The sequence below is a fragment of the Ursus maritimus genome (assembly GCF_017311325.1).
Source record: "Ursus maritimus isolate PB19 chromosome X unlocalized genomic scaffold, ASM1731132v1 scaffold_X1, whole genome shotgun sequence".
Taxonomy (NCBI): Eukaryota; Metazoa; Chordata; class Mammalia; order Carnivora; family Ursidae; genus Ursus; species Ursus maritimus.
In genome coordinates this window covers 78,092,177-78,107,902 of record NW_024423319.1, presented here as the reverse complement: position 1 = coordinate 78,107,902, position 15,726 = coordinate 78,092,177, and the positions used below count along the sequence as shown (strand labels likewise).

Genomic DNA, 15,726 nt, shown 5'->3' with positions numbered 1-15,726 from the left:
CTATTTTTAACTTTTTGAGGGACCTCCACACTGTTTTCCAAAGTGGCTGTACCAACTTGCATTCCTACCAACAGTGTAAGAGGGTTCCCCTTTCTTTTTTTTTAATAATAATTTTTATTATGTTATGTTAGTCACCATACAGTATATCCTTAGTTTTTGATGTAATGTTCCATGATTCATTATTTGCATATAACACCCAGTGCACCATACAATACGTGCCCTCCTTAATACCCAACACCGGCCTATCCAATCCCCCAACCCCCTCCCCTGTGAAGCCCTCAGTTTGTTTCCCAGAGTCCATAGTCTCTCATGGTTCATTCCCCCTTCTGTTTACCCCCCCTCATTCTTCCCTTCCTTCTCCTACTGATCTTCCTATTTCTTATGTTCCATAAATGAGTGAAACCATATGATAATTGTCTTTCTCTGCTTGACTTATTTCACTTAGCATAATCTCCTCCAGTCCCATCCATGTTGCTGCAAATGTTGGGTAATTGTTGTTTCCGATGGCTGAGTAATATTCCATTGTATATATGGACCACATCTTCTTTATCCATTCGTCTGTTGAAGGGCATCTCGGCTCTTTCCACAATTTAGCTATTGTGGACAATGCTGCTATGAACATTGGGACACACATATGTTTATGAAGAGGGTTGGAAAGGATATTCTCAGACTTAAAACATTGGAAGTAGTATAGCACAGTGGTGAAGGCTCTGGTATTTGGCATTGTACCGACTTGGGTTCAAGTCCTCTCTTTGCCATTCACTAGTTGTTAGTTGCTTTGCCATGGGCAAGGTACTTCCCTTACCACCAATTTTTTCCACTGTAAAATGGGCCTAATGCTCATACAGTAGAAATGAAAGCCCCTCAAGAGCAAGGACTACCTCTATAGAGGTGCTTAATACATAGTCGGTGCTCAGTGACTGTTGAATGGCCTGAATCTGCTTCACAGACTTGTACTGAGAAAGGACTCAACATGCAAAAAGCAGGGGAGAAAGAGTGTTAGTCCAAAAGTGGTAGCCAGTTTCCTCATCTATGGGAAATTTGCCTTTGGTTTAACCAAATGAAGTCATTTTGATTGTGGAAAGATACCTTTCTGGGCTTAGAGTATTACAGAATAATTAAATTGCGCTGCACCTAAAAGGAAAAAAGAAAGAAAGAAAGAAAGAAAGAAAGAAAGAAAGAAAGAAAGAAAGAAAGAAAGAAAGAAAGAGAGAAAGAAAGAAGGAAAGAAAGAAAGAAAGAAAGAAAGAAAGAAAGAAAGAAAGAAAGAAAGAAAGAAAGAAAGAAAGATTCCACCAGAAGTTCATGATAGAGGACAAAGGAATCTGAAAATTGGAAATAGAGGAGTTCCCCCCTCCAGATGTTGAAGGACAGAAAAGGCCCAACAGCAATGAGGAGTGGAACCCAGGAGAAGAGATGGTTAGTAGGTCTTTCCCAGTGATGGGAATAGCTGAAAAAATGTGAAGAACAGAAAAGTCTGATGTCCAATTTTAAGCTGATAGCCATGATATGCAGACTTAGATGACGAAAAACGTGTGATAGGTATCCTTGGAAAGAAACCTTTGCCACGCACTTCCAGACTTATCTCTAAATTTTCCAAAATTTTGGAAAATTCAGAGATACTTATTTTGTATAGTTTGGGGAAAGGGAAACATGTTAGGAGAGGGTTGGTGGTTAAGGATATTCTGGGTTTCTGATTTAAGCCCCAGGGATCTGAAATCACAGATGTTCTGGGATTAGGCAGTTTCATACCCTGACATTCTGCACTAAGCAATCTTTAGCCTGCCTTTCCTTATCTCCTGAACAGAGCTACCTGGTGATAGCTCAGCTTTTCATCTTTGTCCTTAGTTGATATGTAGAACCTATATGATCTCAGGTATTTGCCTACTGATGGATGGATGCTGGAAACTTGTCTGGGACTCAGTGACCTAGGTTCTTCAGGTTTTATGAGTAGGTGCTAAAGATCAAAAGATTCCAAGCGTTCACAAGGAGAAGGTGGAAAGAAATCTCTCTAGTCCAAGGGTGAAGATTGTGAATGAATTTGTCTTTTTTCATCTGATAAGGTTTCTTCCTGTCTTCTGATTGCCCAGGTCATAAGATAAGGGTGGCTATGGTATTATGTTAAGGAAGATGGTGGTATTGAGAGGACACTGGGGAAGTTTGGCTTCAGAAATCTTTGGGAATGCCTTGCTGATGGACTTGGACTGAGATTTTGCTTGAGTCCCTTGAATCCAGTATCTCCTAAGCTTCTGACTCTGTATTCCTTTAAAGTTGCTCCAGGATCCCAAAGGCCACAGTTGGGACTTAAAATGTTGTGGAATTTAAAATGGTGGAGGTTGTAACAGAGGATATGTAACAAGAGGATGTTCCATGGGGAAGAAATTGTACAAACAAAGACTCCTAAGCAAAAGAAGGCAGGGCTTATCTGGTAATAGTAAGTGTTTTGTTTTGGTTGGAATATAGGCAGTGTTCAGAAAAACAGCAAGAAAAGGGCTGAAAAACTAGTTAGGGCTAGATTTTGGGAGAACCTTCAAATCAGGCTCAGGTGTTTCTTGAAAGAGTAGTCTATATTCATTGTCATGTATACCTCATCTACCATTCACATCTCAACTCACTGCAACCATGAAGCTACTGCATGGCATGGACTCCCAAGTAACAAGGGCTTAAATAAGACATACATGTATTTATCTCACCCAAAAGAAATCTAGAGATTAGGTAGTCCAAAGATGATATGGTGGCACTGTGAAATTGTTGTTAAAAAATCCAGGTTCTTTTTAGTTTACTGCTCCACTATCCTTAGGATTTAAACCTTGTCTTCATAGCCTTTATTCCAGGAGGCTGTGTCCAGCTAAAACTCAAGATGTTTTATTACTAAGGAAAAAGAATGCATATTGGAGTAAGCAATTAGCAATCTATGCCACAAATGTGTGTACTGAAATTATCCTCTCCAAGGTCACCAGAGACCAGACCACCACCTGATTGTTATAATCCCTAGACATTTTTTCAGGACTTTTCTTGACCTCTTGATAGCTTCAACACTATTGACTCCTTCCTCTTTTTGAAACAATCTCTTCCCTTGGCTTTGTGACACTACTGTCTCCTGCTTTTCTCCTTATCTCTTTGGTCACTACCTATCCATCTCTCTCATGTTTTCCTTTTTCTCCACCTATACCATAGTCACTGTTGGTCTCCAGGGTTCTTCCCTAGGCCCCACCTCTTCTAAGGTTGCACATTCTTCTCAGGTGCTTTTGCCCTTTCCATAGATTAAAGAACCATTTATATACTGATGACTTCTAGATCTGTAACTTCAGTCCAGACATCTTTCTTAGCTTCAGATGTGTATATTCAACTGCCTCTGGACTATTTCTTCTTGGATGTCCCACAGGTATCTCAATACCCATGCTCAGTTCCCCTCTGTTAGTATTCCATATCTCAGTGAAACGAGTTACCATTGACACATTTGATCTCTCAAATCAGATCCCCAAGAGTTCCCTTTGCTACTTCCCTCCTCCTCACCCCTTTCCTCACACCCAGTTATTCATTGTCTTGTTGATTTTTACTTCTTTAATATATTCTGAATTCAACCGTTTCTCACTACCTCTATTGCTACCATTCTAGGCCAAACCACAGTCATTGTTTACCTAGATGACTACTCACCCTCTTCACAGGTGTACATCTAATCTATACTCCTTATGGATCAGGCAGCTAGGGTGTTCTCTCTAAAACACAAATTTGTATTGTATCAAAACCTAAAACCCTTCAAAAACCTCTCAGTGCTCTCAAGATCAAGACCAAAGTCCTTATCTTGTCATTCAAGGCTTGCTATGATTTGAAAGCAATGGGAATTTGGGTACTAGAACTGGAAGACAAGGAGGAGCTGTGTCTAGTGTGAAATAAAGCCCTGTGGATGGGGTAGAGAACCTAGGAGGCAAAAAAGGAGTAAACTGATATAAACTTGGAGGAAGCAACAATTCAGAGAAAAAGAGGAGTCAGGAGAACAGAGGTCCATTTTGAATGTGTGGGGTGTGTGTGCGTGTGTGTGTGTGTGTGTGTGTGTGTGTGTGTGTGAATTATCCATAGAATGTAAGGATTGATGTTCTATTAGTTTAGTAAAGGAAAGGGTGACCTCATAAATCAGAAGACATATGGCCATTTGAATTACTTTTGAGTGTAAGAAAGGTATTGAATATTATTTCTGTAACTGACCACTATGCTGAATTTTATTATGGCTTCTTTTTTTTAAAAAGATTATTTATTTATTTGACAGAGAGAGACAGCCAGCGAGAGAGGGAACACAAGCAGGGGGAGTGGGAGAGGAAGAAGCAGGCTCCCAGTGGAGGAGCCTGATGTGGGGCTCCATCCCAGGACTCTGGGATCATGCCCTGAGCCGAAGGCAGACGCTTAACAACTGAGCCACCCAGGCACCCCTTATTATGGTTTCTAATAACTTTTTAGTTGATGTTCTTGGGTTGTCCAGTTCTGCATTCATAAACTCAGTAATTAATGATAATTTTGTCTACTTTCCAGTATTTATACATCATATTTTGTTCTCTTGAATAGACCCAATTTCTTATGTGAATTTATTATGTGATAAAGGTGTCATTTCAAATCAGTGGGAAAAAAAGATGGATTAATTCGCACATGGTGTAGGGATAAGAGACTGTGCTTTTGGAAAGTTATTAAGCTGAATCCTTTTACAAAACAGATTTTGGAATAATCTCATATTTAAATGTAAACACTGAAGCCATAAAAGTGTTTGGAAAAGAAACAGGGGCTGTTATAATATAGGAATGTGGAAAGCATCTTTAAGCATGAAGCAGAGAGAAACAATCTAAAAGTCCATACCCATGTATCCTGGACTGGTTAAATAAATTATGGGCCATCTATACAAGAAAAGACTATGCAGCTGTTAAGAAAAATGCGCACTATGGAAAGCTGTTTAGCATATATAACGGGAAAAAAACAGGTCACAGAACAATAGGTGTAGGATACCATTTGTGGAGAGAAAACCCAAATAATTAGTATATGAATAGAAAAAAATCGGGAGGGATGTATATCAAAATGTTATTTTGATGGTTGTTTCTGGGAAATGAGATAAGGGTGGCCTTTCTTTGGTATTTACATATTTCTGCATTATTTGAATTTTCACAACACATTACCTTTGTAATAAAAAAAATAAAGATATAAAAATAAATACATTCAATAAATGAATCGCTTTGAGGGGGTGATTTTAGTTGAAAGGTCTGCAGAATGAGCCTGGTACAATGGCATAAACACGGGCTTTGGCGTCAGACATCCCTGAGCGGGGCCCCATTGCCCCACCCCCAAGGAAGGAGGGGGGGTGGCAGGGGGCTGCGGAAAGGGGCTGGGCTGCGCTGGCTGCAGCTCTAGTTCAGGAGGCTGAGACTTCGAGAGGGACTGAGAGAGGGCAGACCCGTCCCGGACTTGCTCGAGGACAAGGTGAGGGGCGTTGAGATTTGGGTTTCCTTGCAGCCAGACAGTGATTTCAGTCCCCTCGAACCTATAGCCAGGCAAGTGGGCAATCCTTAACTGCACCACTGCAGCTGAGGGAGAGATGACCTGGAGCGGGATGTAGGCAACAAGGACTATTGAGGGTAGTAGGCAGAAGGACTGGGGATCAGAAACTAGTGGGGGAGGAGGGGAACCGGGTTTGTTGGGTGGCGGACTGGGAGGGGGAGGGGAATACTGAGAGAAAGTGAAAATCCAGAAGAGAAAATAGAGAATGCAGAGAAGGGTTAAGGAGTACTAAGGAAGGGTTGCATAGGTAACACGGGAGGAGGATGTAAGGAATGGGAATAAGTAATTCTGTGGGGTAAAATAGGAAATGCGATGGGTAATAGGGAACAGGGAGCTAGGCAGAGGGAATACAGGGGGGTGATAAGGAATGAGGAGCCTGGGGGGGGAAGGGCAGACTGGCTCCGACGGAGGCCCCCTAGGGAGGCGGAAAGGGGCGGGACCACTTCCGGCCTGGAGAGGGGAGGGCAGTCTAGGAGTTTTGGAGGGGCTTAGCGAGTGGACGCACTCTGGAATTTAAGGAGAAGGAGGTGAGCTGCGGGGCTCGGCTCTGGATCACAGCCCAGTAGGGATCGGCCCCACCCTCTGGGATCTGGAGAAAACCTGTTGTAGGGACCGGATCGTACCGGATCCATCCGGATGGGAAGGGAGGGGACTGGACCCGGTTTGGCGGGGCCCAAGATGGAATCACTGGCTCCATTCTGATTTGAGGAGGGGGTGTATTAAGGAAGGGGTGGAACCAAGATGCGTTTTGCCCCGGGTTGGAGGAGGCATGCTGCGAAAAAGGGCGGGACCGGGCTGTAATGTGGACTTTGGGTGGGTGTGAGTAGCGGAGGGGCCAGGACCACCAGACACTGCGACAATTTTAGAGGGAGGCTTGTACGGGAGGGGGCGGGACCGAATGGTACGGTGGACCTGGAGGAGGGCGTGTTTTGGGAAGGGGTGGTGGACTAAGTCCGGACCATTGCGCATGCGCACTGTGGAAGGGGCGTGTAGAGAAAAGCCAGCACGGAGACAGGGCAGTTGCCGAATGCGCATGTGCACGGTGGACATCAAAGAAAGAGCTTGTGCTGGGAAAGCGGGCGGGGCTGAGGTGGGACCTTCAGAGAACGCGCATGCGCATTTTTGGCCTGCGGCTGGGTGGGGGGGGTGCACTGGGAAAAGGGGCGGGGTCCTCAGCTGCCGCGCTGGCACATCTTCCTGGAGAAGGGGAGGGCGCGGCTGCAGAGAATTGAGATCTAGAAGCTTTGGATTACTGAATCTGAGAACGGAGTCATTGGGGTGGGGGAGGGGTTTGGGATTGGGGCCCTAGGGAAAGTGAGGATCAGCTTCCAGGCAGAACAGGAGAGAGGACGTTCAGGAGGCTCCCCCTTTGACACAGGCCTTCTCTCCTCAGGCTCAGCTCTTGCCAGGCCAACTTGAGACATGTCTGACACAAGCAAGAGAGGTACGGGTCCAACCCGCTTCCAGGTAAGGCCTCTTTCTGTCCTCTCCCTTGCTACTTTTCTTCTCCAGCCCCTGTTGCTCCCTCAGTTCCCTTGGCACCACCCCTCCCATCCTTGTCCTTCTTTACCCACCTTCCTGCCTGGGTGCACCCCCCACCAGTAGAGTGAGGGAGAAAAGAATGAAGGAATGAAGGATGGAGGAAGGTAGGAGGGAGGGAGGGTAGGCCTGCCCTTCTTCTGCCATCACTTCCCGCTCAGAGGAAGGAGAGGCCTTGTTGGGGTTAGGTGGGCAGAGCACACGGCGAGGAGGAGTTAGTATAGGTCAGAGGAGTGAGGCCCTGGAATTTTGGAGTCATTTGTCTAGTTGGGGGTGGGGAGATCTGTGAGCTTCCCTGCTTCCTCTTGCAGGCTGAAACTTCAGTGAAGGACAGTGGCTTGAAGATACAGACCCTATTGACAGTGACCCAGAACTTGGAGGTCTCAGAGACACCAAAGACCTCAAAGGCACCAGAGGTCTCAGAAGCCATGAAGGTGTCAAATGCTGCAGGAGTCTCAAAGGCCACAGGGGTCTCAAAGGCCCCAGAAGCTCAGGAGGCAGCTGCTACTCAGGCCTCACCTACCACTAAGCTGACTGATACCCAGGTTCTGGCAGTTGAAAAGAAGAATCCAGCAGCTGACACCAAGATGCAGAGTGCTGACCCTCAGCCTGTGACAATGCCTGCCACTGAAACCAAAAAGATCAGCTGTGTGGCTGATTCGAAGGTCAATACAAAGGCCCTGGAGACTGAGGCTTCTGCCTCTCAGGCTTTGGCAGATGAAGCTAAGCCTGAGGGTGCAGCTGCTCAGGCTCAGGAGAATCAAGATACTCGGCCCAAGGTCAAGGCCAAGAAAGCCAGAAAGGTAAGAGCTCTGTGATCACCAGTCTTCCCTTTCCACTTCTCTCAGTTGGTTCATTTGTTCTGCAAATATTTAGAAAGTTCCCTGTGCTCATCAAGGCTGTGGGGGACAATAAGAGGAATGTGATATAATTTCTCTCTGCAGAGTTTTCACAGACTCATGGAGAACTGAGATAGTACACGTAGCTGCAATGCGAATATAAAGCAGTTTGTATTTACACAGTAGCTACGTGTTAGACCTTGAGCTAGGCATATTCATACAGGTTATTTCATTAAATCCTGAAAGTAATCCAGTTTTATAGAGAAGGAAGCTGAGTCCCGGAGAGGTGGGGTGACTTGTGCAGGGTGGTACAAGCAGAGCCAGTGTTGGACATAGGAAGAGGAGAAGCCTCAGGCCCCACCCTTAGGTTGCTCCTGGCCTGGTGGAGAGATGAAACTCCTGAATGGGAGTCAGTGAAGAACAAACCCAAGAGTCAACATGGCCAGTGACTAGTCAGGCTGTTACTCTAGGGTTGTGATTAGAGGGGCCTTCCAGAAGAGATAGAATGAGGGAAAAGGACGACCTACTTCATCTGACAATATTGTGCTTCCTCTCTGTTAATGCAGGTAAAGCATCTGAACGGTGAAGAAGATGGCAACAGTGATCAGAGTCAGGCTTCTGGAACCACAGCTGGCCGAAGGGTCTCAAAGGCCCTAATGGCCTCAATGGCCCGCAGGGCTTCAAGAGGCCCCATAGCCTTTTGGGCCCGCAGGGCATCAAGGACTCGGTTGGCTGCTTGGGCCCGGAGAGCTTTGCTCTCCCTGAGGTCACCTAAAGCCCGTAGGGGCAAGGCTCGCCGTCGAGCTGCCAAGCTCCAGTCATCCCAAGAGCCTGAAGCACCACCACCTCGAGATGTGGCCCTTTTGCAGGGGAGGGTAAGAACTCTGTCCTCTCCACTCTGCCTTATCTTCTGCCTTGCCTGTCTTTTCTGCCTTCCTCTCAAATCTTCTGCAAACATATTTTGATCTTTCTACTTTTTTTTCCCTTTCCCAGGCAAATGATTTGGTGAAGTACCTCTTGGTTAAAGACCAGACAAAGATTCCCATCAAACGCTCAGGTAGAGTCCTGCTAACCCTCTATCCCTTAAGCTATGCCCTCCATTGCCCTCTTTTCCATGTGCTGAGGACATTTCTTGCCCTTATGCTCCTACCTTTGTACTCCCAGAGTTCTAATTTGGCAGTGCTAGCATCTCTATTCATTACTTCAGAACCTGTTTGTGCCACCCACAGCAGGGTTGGCAAAGGGTCTTAAGCTTGGATTTGGGGCCACCTGGCTTCACTTCAGCTCAGGTGCTCGCAACACTCTCCCCTTGCAGACATGCTGAAGGACATCATCAAAGAATACACTGATGTGTACCCTGAAATCATTGAACGAGCAGGCTATTCCTTGGAGAAGGTGAAGGGGCAGCCATGGGGGATGGATTGCAGTGGGAAGCATTTAATTAAACAAGTGTACATGTCTGTTCTGGGGTGGGAACACAGAGACTCACTAATTCAGCCCTATCACTGTGTGAATGGATAGATAGGAAGGGGCCTTCCCATATCCAGAGTGCCTAATGAGGAGCATAGACTAGCCCAGGGTCACACAGCAAGTCTCATAAAAGCACAGCTAGGACACAAGCCTCCCAACTTAGTCCTGGCTTCTGTCTGCTGCTGGAGATGTCCTGTAATGTATTTCACATGCTCACGTCTTCCTTCCATTCCCCATTCTCTGTCTCCCTAGATTTCCACTAATCACAGAGATAATGCTGAGAACAATAGTAGATTTCTTACCTGTTTGCTGTGTACCAACCACTTAGGTTTACATACATTATCTCACTCTTCCCTCCCCCCACACCACACACATGCACATACACACCCACATCCATGGACCCCCACACACCTAGGTACATGGGAGCTGTGGGATGCTCAGGAAGCTGAATTGTGATCTTACAAGCTGTTTTCCCCATCCATAGGTATTTGGGATTCAGTTGAAGGAAATTGATAAGAATGACCACTTGTACATTCTTCTCAGCACCTTAGAACCCACTGATGCAGGCATACTGGGAACGTAAGCAGGGAAAGGGCTGGGGTGGGAGGGAGGCTCTACTTTGTCTATGGCACTACCCCATCCCTGTCGTCTCTCCCCACAATTCCTTGGAGAAGCAGGAAGACAGGACCTAAAAAGCCCCTGTTCCAGTTCCTCCACATAGCTGGAGCCCTGCACATGGTAGTGGTGCTGATTATGATTGACTGAAGGGGACTGAAGGTTGTAGAAGCCTGGAGCTGTGCATTCCTCCTGTCAGGTTTTCTGTTTCTCAGGAAGCATCCCAGGAAAGCAGACCTGTCATTGCTTGTCTCTTCCTGATGGCTTTGGTAGACTGGTTCTCAAGGGAGGGCTTCCTGGTGTGGGTGAATCATGATGCTTGAAGGACAGGAGCATCACTGGGGCTGTGCCTAGAATTCTTTTGGGGCAGAGAGACCTGAGAGAGAAAGAAGGGACTCACATTGGTTGGGTGCCTGGGTTGTCCCAGGTTGACAGGAATTCTTCTCTCCTCTTGGCAACCTGGGGCAGGGGAGGATTGGATTTTCCATTCTACTCAATAGGAGACTGAGACTCAAGTGCCTTGCTCAGGGTTGCATAGAGCTTGAAGCATAGACTGGGAAGAATTTGTCGTGTCTGAGGAATCTGGTAGAGGATAGCCTAGTGAGCTGGCTGGTGTGTTTTTTGCAGATGGCCACTGGATATAAACCTTCTCTCTACCCTTTTTTTCCCCTAGGACTAAGGATTCACCCAAGCTAGGTCTCCTCATGGTGCTTCTTAGCATCATCTTTATGAATGGAAATCGGTCTAGTGAGGGTGAGTGGCTGGGCATGCAGCTGAATGGGTGGCCACAGTTGGAATTCCACGTGCTCATCTTCTGTCCCTATCTCTTCTTGCTTCCCTTTACAGCTGTCATCTGGGAGGTGCTGCGCAAGCTGGGGCTGCGCCCTGGGTATGATTGGGCTCTCTCAGTGCTTGCTGTCCATGTTGTCATTTGGAAAGAGAGGATAGTCCCAGGATTGCATCAGTTTGGTGGTGTCTGGTGGAGTGGGCGGGGGTGCTGGTAAAGGGTCCAGGGTTCTGCCCTGGATGGATGGGGAAATGATCCCAAACTCTGCCCCCTGTCTCACTATTTCTTGGGCTTCTATGGAGTTTTTCTCTTGTGCTAGTAACCTCTTTTCCATGTTGAAAATGTCTCTGCATACGTCTGGGAAGTGCCATATCTGGTCGATTGATTAATTGATTTATTGATGGATTTTTTTTTTCTTTGCCATCAGGATCCATCACTCACTTTTTGGGGACGTGAAGAAGCTTATTACTGATGAGTTTGTGAAGCAGAAGTAAGTGTGTGTCTGATGATGGTGTGTTCTATGTGTTTTGCTTGTTTCAGAGCTGAGTAATTAACCTATGGTGTGTGTGTGTGTGTGTGTGTGTGTGTGTGTGTGTGTGTGTGTGGTAGGTAGCTTATTCCTGAGGTAGTGAGAGGGAACAGGATGACACATTTCCTGACCTACATGTACTTTCACGTATCCTTTCAGGACAGTTCTTCAAGGTAGGGATTGTCATCACCAGCATTGTACATGTGAGTAAACTGAGGTTCAGAGAAGTGAAGTAATTTCTCAAGTAAATTGCTACACAGGTAGCAAATGGGAGAGTCCTATTTAGATCCTGACCCCAATGCCTAGGTTCTTTTTACTGTGCTAACCAGGGCTTTATAAAAATTAATCTCCATAAAGAAATGCTATAGAATGATAGCTTTAGGTAGCAGGTACTGTGCTGGGGACTTGACTTGTGCATCTCATTTCATTTTTGTAACTACCCTGAAGAATAGGTGCTGCCATCCCACCCCCATTTTCAGTTGAGGGACCTGGGTCTCAGAGTGGAAGTCTGACTGTAGCCCCGGCTGGTAAGGGGCCGATTTGGTCATGGAGCCTCCCTGACTTTCTGGACAGGGCCCACCATACCCTTTATCCTTAGAGAGCACATGTGCATGCACGAACACACCCACCCACACACACACACAGACACATGCTGGGACAGAACTCAATACTGGAAGAAAAGCTATCTTGCTTAGTAGGGGAGGTTGCCACTTACAACCTGTCCAGTCCATACATGGGTGGGCTGTGGTTGTCTTAGACATAAAGGCTTTTATCTTCTCTTTTCAAGGTACTTGGACTATGCCAGAGTGCCTAATAGCAATCCCCCTGAGTATGAGTTCTTCTGGGGCCTGCGCTCCTACTATGAGACCAGCAAGATGAAAGTCCTCAAGTTTGCCTGCAAGGTAATTGGATAGCTGTCCAAGCTTGGCATATCAAAAGCATAGGGTGCTGCTGGCTAGGGTAGGCTGTGTGTAGAGCAGCAGCCTGCAGTTCATATGTGAAGATTTTGAAGCCCCTGTTACTGTGCCAGATGTTTATCTGAATCGTTTAATTTGTACAACTGACATGTCATTACCCTATACCAGATTAGAAAAATCAGGCTGAGAGAGGTTGTTAGGTGACATGTCCAAGGTCCCAGAGCTAGTAGGTGTCAAAGCAGGGATGGAACGTTAAGTACATAACTACTAGTAGTATTTATTATATGGTTATTATTGTGTAGAGCATGCAGCATGGTGCCTAGCATACTCAACAAGAATCATACAGTTAGGGGCTCAGGGCTTGGATTCTGATCCTTCTGATGGTGGTAATTTCTGTTTCAGGTACAAAAGAAGGATCCCAAGGAATGGGCAGCTCAGTACCGAGAAGCAATGGAAGCAGATATGAAGGCTGCTGCTGAGGCTGCAGCTGAAGCCAAGGCGAGAGCTGAGATCAGAGCTCGAATGGGCATTGGGCTTGGCTCTGAAAATGCTGCTGGGCCCTGCAACTGGGACGAAGCTGATATTGGACCCTGGGCCAAAGCTCGGATCCAGGCGGGAGCTGAAGCTAAAGCCAAAGCCCAAGAGAGTGGTGGTGCTAGCTCCGGTGCTAGTGCCAGTGCCAGTGGTGGCTTCGGTGCCAGTGCCAGCCTGACTGCCACTCTCACGTTTGGGCTCTTCGCGGGCCTCAGTGGAGCTGGTGCCAGCACCAGTGGCAGCTCTGGTGCCTGTGGTTTCTCCTATAAGTGAGAATTCAGGTATCTACTTAGACTGGGCTGGGACAGCCAGGGCGTGTGGGGTTGGGATGAGGAGCTGGCTGGTTATAGGAAGGCCAAGGTTGCAGGACCATGTGGAGCATGTGGGAAAACCCTGCTATTGGCATTTTATTCCTTCCCTTTTGGTGGCTATCAGTTGACTTTTTGCATTTCTTTTGTTTTGTGTTTTCAGATATTCCTAATCTCAGCAGTCTTTCTCTTCAAGCCGGGGTGCATCTTCAGAAACGTACTCAACACAGCACTCTAGGCAGCCACTATCAATCAATTGAAGTTGATATTCTACATTAAATCTATTTGCCATTTCTGAGTTTATTGCTCTTTTTTTTGGTGGGCTGTCATATTTTGGTATCACATTTAAAAATAAATTGGGAGAGTTTCCACCTCAATCTGTGTTTACTGGATTCAGGGGAGCAAGGTTAGCATCTCTCTGGGATAGCTTGAGCTGCATCTCTAGTCTGCAATGTAGGCAGGATTGCGGTGGGGTGGGGAGTCATGAAGATTCTAAGCACAGAGGACTACACTTTGAAGAAGAGCCCTGAGGTAGGCAAGTCAAGCAGAAAGCAGAGGTAGAGGACATGACATCAAATATAGGCTCTCTTTTTGAGAAATTTGGATGAGAAAGGGAGGAGAAAGAGGTAGGTAAAGGGAGATACGGGAATAAGTGAGGATTTTCTTGGGAAAGGAGAGAGAGGCTTGAGCAGGCAGAAGCCAATAAAGAGGAAGATGTTAAAGACTGACCCATATAGCCCTGAGGAGGTGGGAGGGTAAGGCCTGAGAGAAGGGACTGTCCAGAAAGGACTTGGAAAGGGGATTGTGGAAGATGTCAGGCAGAGAGGAGGCTCCAATAGAGGATGGAGCTCATGATTTTTGGGAGACCTTTCCCCATGGCAAGGTGCTCAGCAATCTTAGAATCAAGATGAGTTAATTTATCCCAAGGTTTTGGTTCTGGAATAAGGACATAAGATCAAGGGCAGTGAGTATGTGGGTCTTTGTCTTCATTACTGTGTGAATAGTGTCTGACCTGGTAGATACACAGAATGGTGGAAGAGATGGATCATGGGACCCAGGCAGGCTTGGGGAAGCAGATGAGGAAATTGTGTGATGAACCGGAAGACAGTGTAGGAGTTTATGGGCAGGAGTCTCTGAAGTCTGTGAACAGGGCAGAATGTTAAGTAAATATACTAAGTACCTGCTCTATGGCAGTGTTCTAGGTATCTGGGAAGGGTATTGAGAGAACTGGAGAGATGATCTAGGGGACTAGTCATATGGTCAGACAGTGGGATGATTGTATTTAAGAAGACAGAGCAGAGAGAACTCTGATGTAAGGTCCGAGGATTGGGTGCTTGAAGGGGAGAGAAGATGGCATTTTCTGGAGATGAGGGGTCAATAGCCTGGGGTACCAGGGTATTGGTTGGGTTATCCATGTGGACAGTGAAATCACCAGGGATGGTGCCAGGAGTTGGGGTAGAGAGGAACATTTGGAACCAGGTGCCAAAGTACACTTGTGTGACTGAAGGTGTCCTTTCAGCTACACTCCCCACCAAGGCATAGGGCCCTCAGGCAATCAGAGATCCACCTTCACCCAATTTGGGGGAGTATTTCCCTGGACCTTTCTCTCCAGGAAGCCCCCGCCATCTAATCACCCAATACCTCAGACCCCTAATCACTGGGACAGAATCTTATGAAGGACCTAGTAATGGCTGCCTCTTCCCTCCTGTAGACTAAGCAATAAAAGAACAATTTCAAAAAAAAAAAAAAAACCCAAAAAACCAAAAACCAACTTCCATTTAAAGCAAGGCAGCTTCTTGCCTATGGCCATGAATTGAGACTTGCTTTTGCTGTGGAGGTGCTCTTCACTGGAAGCAGAGGTTCTTCCATTGATTGCATAAAGTATGGTTTCCTCAGGGGCTGGGTAGTACCTGGAAGAGGTAGACAAGGTCAGGGACAGCTTAGGCTTAGGAAGGGCTCTTTAGTGGATGGGTACTGTGTCCAGGGCCCTCCTCAGATTCTCAGACGATGTCCATCTGAAAATGGAATGGGCAGGTGATGGGGGCTGGCAAGGAATTTGGGGATTGTAATTCTAATAATTGAGTTAAAAGTGCTTGATAGAGATAAGAGTGTATAATAGTCATGGGAGAACTCTGCCCTTTCCACTTCCCTCTGCAGACCACTTGGCTTGCAGGGGTCTCTACCTCTTCTCCCTTCATGCAAGGCCTAGAATTTGAGAGGACAAGGGGTTGGCTTATTCCTCCTCAAATATAAGGACTGAAGGCATGTAGGACAGGGGAGGAAGAAATGAAGTCTGGTTCCAGGCAAGTGGGTAATGGCCAGAACTGGGAAGAGAAAATGGCGATAGACTCCAGTTCATGTTTTTGCCAATTGTCAGCTTGGAGGCCATTACTACAATGAGTGATTCCCCACAATTTTCATTCTTTCTTTAAGTATATATTAAATTCCAAATAATTTTAGATTATACTGTATGTCTTCCCCTTGACTAGGAGATGGAAGAGCTCCTAGAGCAGTTACTCCACCTATTTTTTTTTTAATTTTTTGTAATGTTATGTTAGTCACCATACAGTACATCCCAAGTTTTTGATGTAAAGTTCCATGATTCATTACTTGCATATAACAACCAGTGCACCATGCAATACGTGTCCTC

The 15,726-nt window shown here is 46.3% G+C and overlaps 1 protein-coding gene across 2 annotated transcripts; it reads left to right on the top strand.

Annotated features, from left to right (window-relative positions):
• Positions 1-5,345: 5,345 nt before the first annotated feature.
• On the top strand, positions 5,346-13,374 carry LOC103682100 (melanoma-associated antigen D2). 2 transcript variants are annotated; one of them, XM_008711684.2, is made up of 13 exons: positions 5,346-5,460; positions 6,932-7,005; positions 7,389-7,880; positions 8,483-8,791; positions 8,910-8,973; positions 9,232-9,311; positions 9,871-9,965; positions 10,675-10,754; positions 10,848-10,890; positions 11,216-11,278; positions 12,105-12,219; positions 12,637-13,049; positions 13,240-13,374. In XM_008711684.2, exons 2-12 carry the CDS (start codon positions 6,961-6,963, stop codon positions 13,039-13,041), a joined length of 1,791 nt encoding a protein of 596 aa, XP_008709906.2. In that variant the 5' UTR covers positions 5,346-5,460; positions 6,932-6,960; the 3' UTR covers positions 13,042-13,049; positions 13,240-13,374. The 2 variants fall into 2 exon arrangements, with proteins under 2 accessions (XP_008709906.2, XP_040487197.1); XM_040631263.1 differs by lacking the exon at positions 5,346-5,460 and adding an exon at positions 5,975-6,065.
• Positions 13,375-15,726: the final 2,352 nt, after the last annotated feature.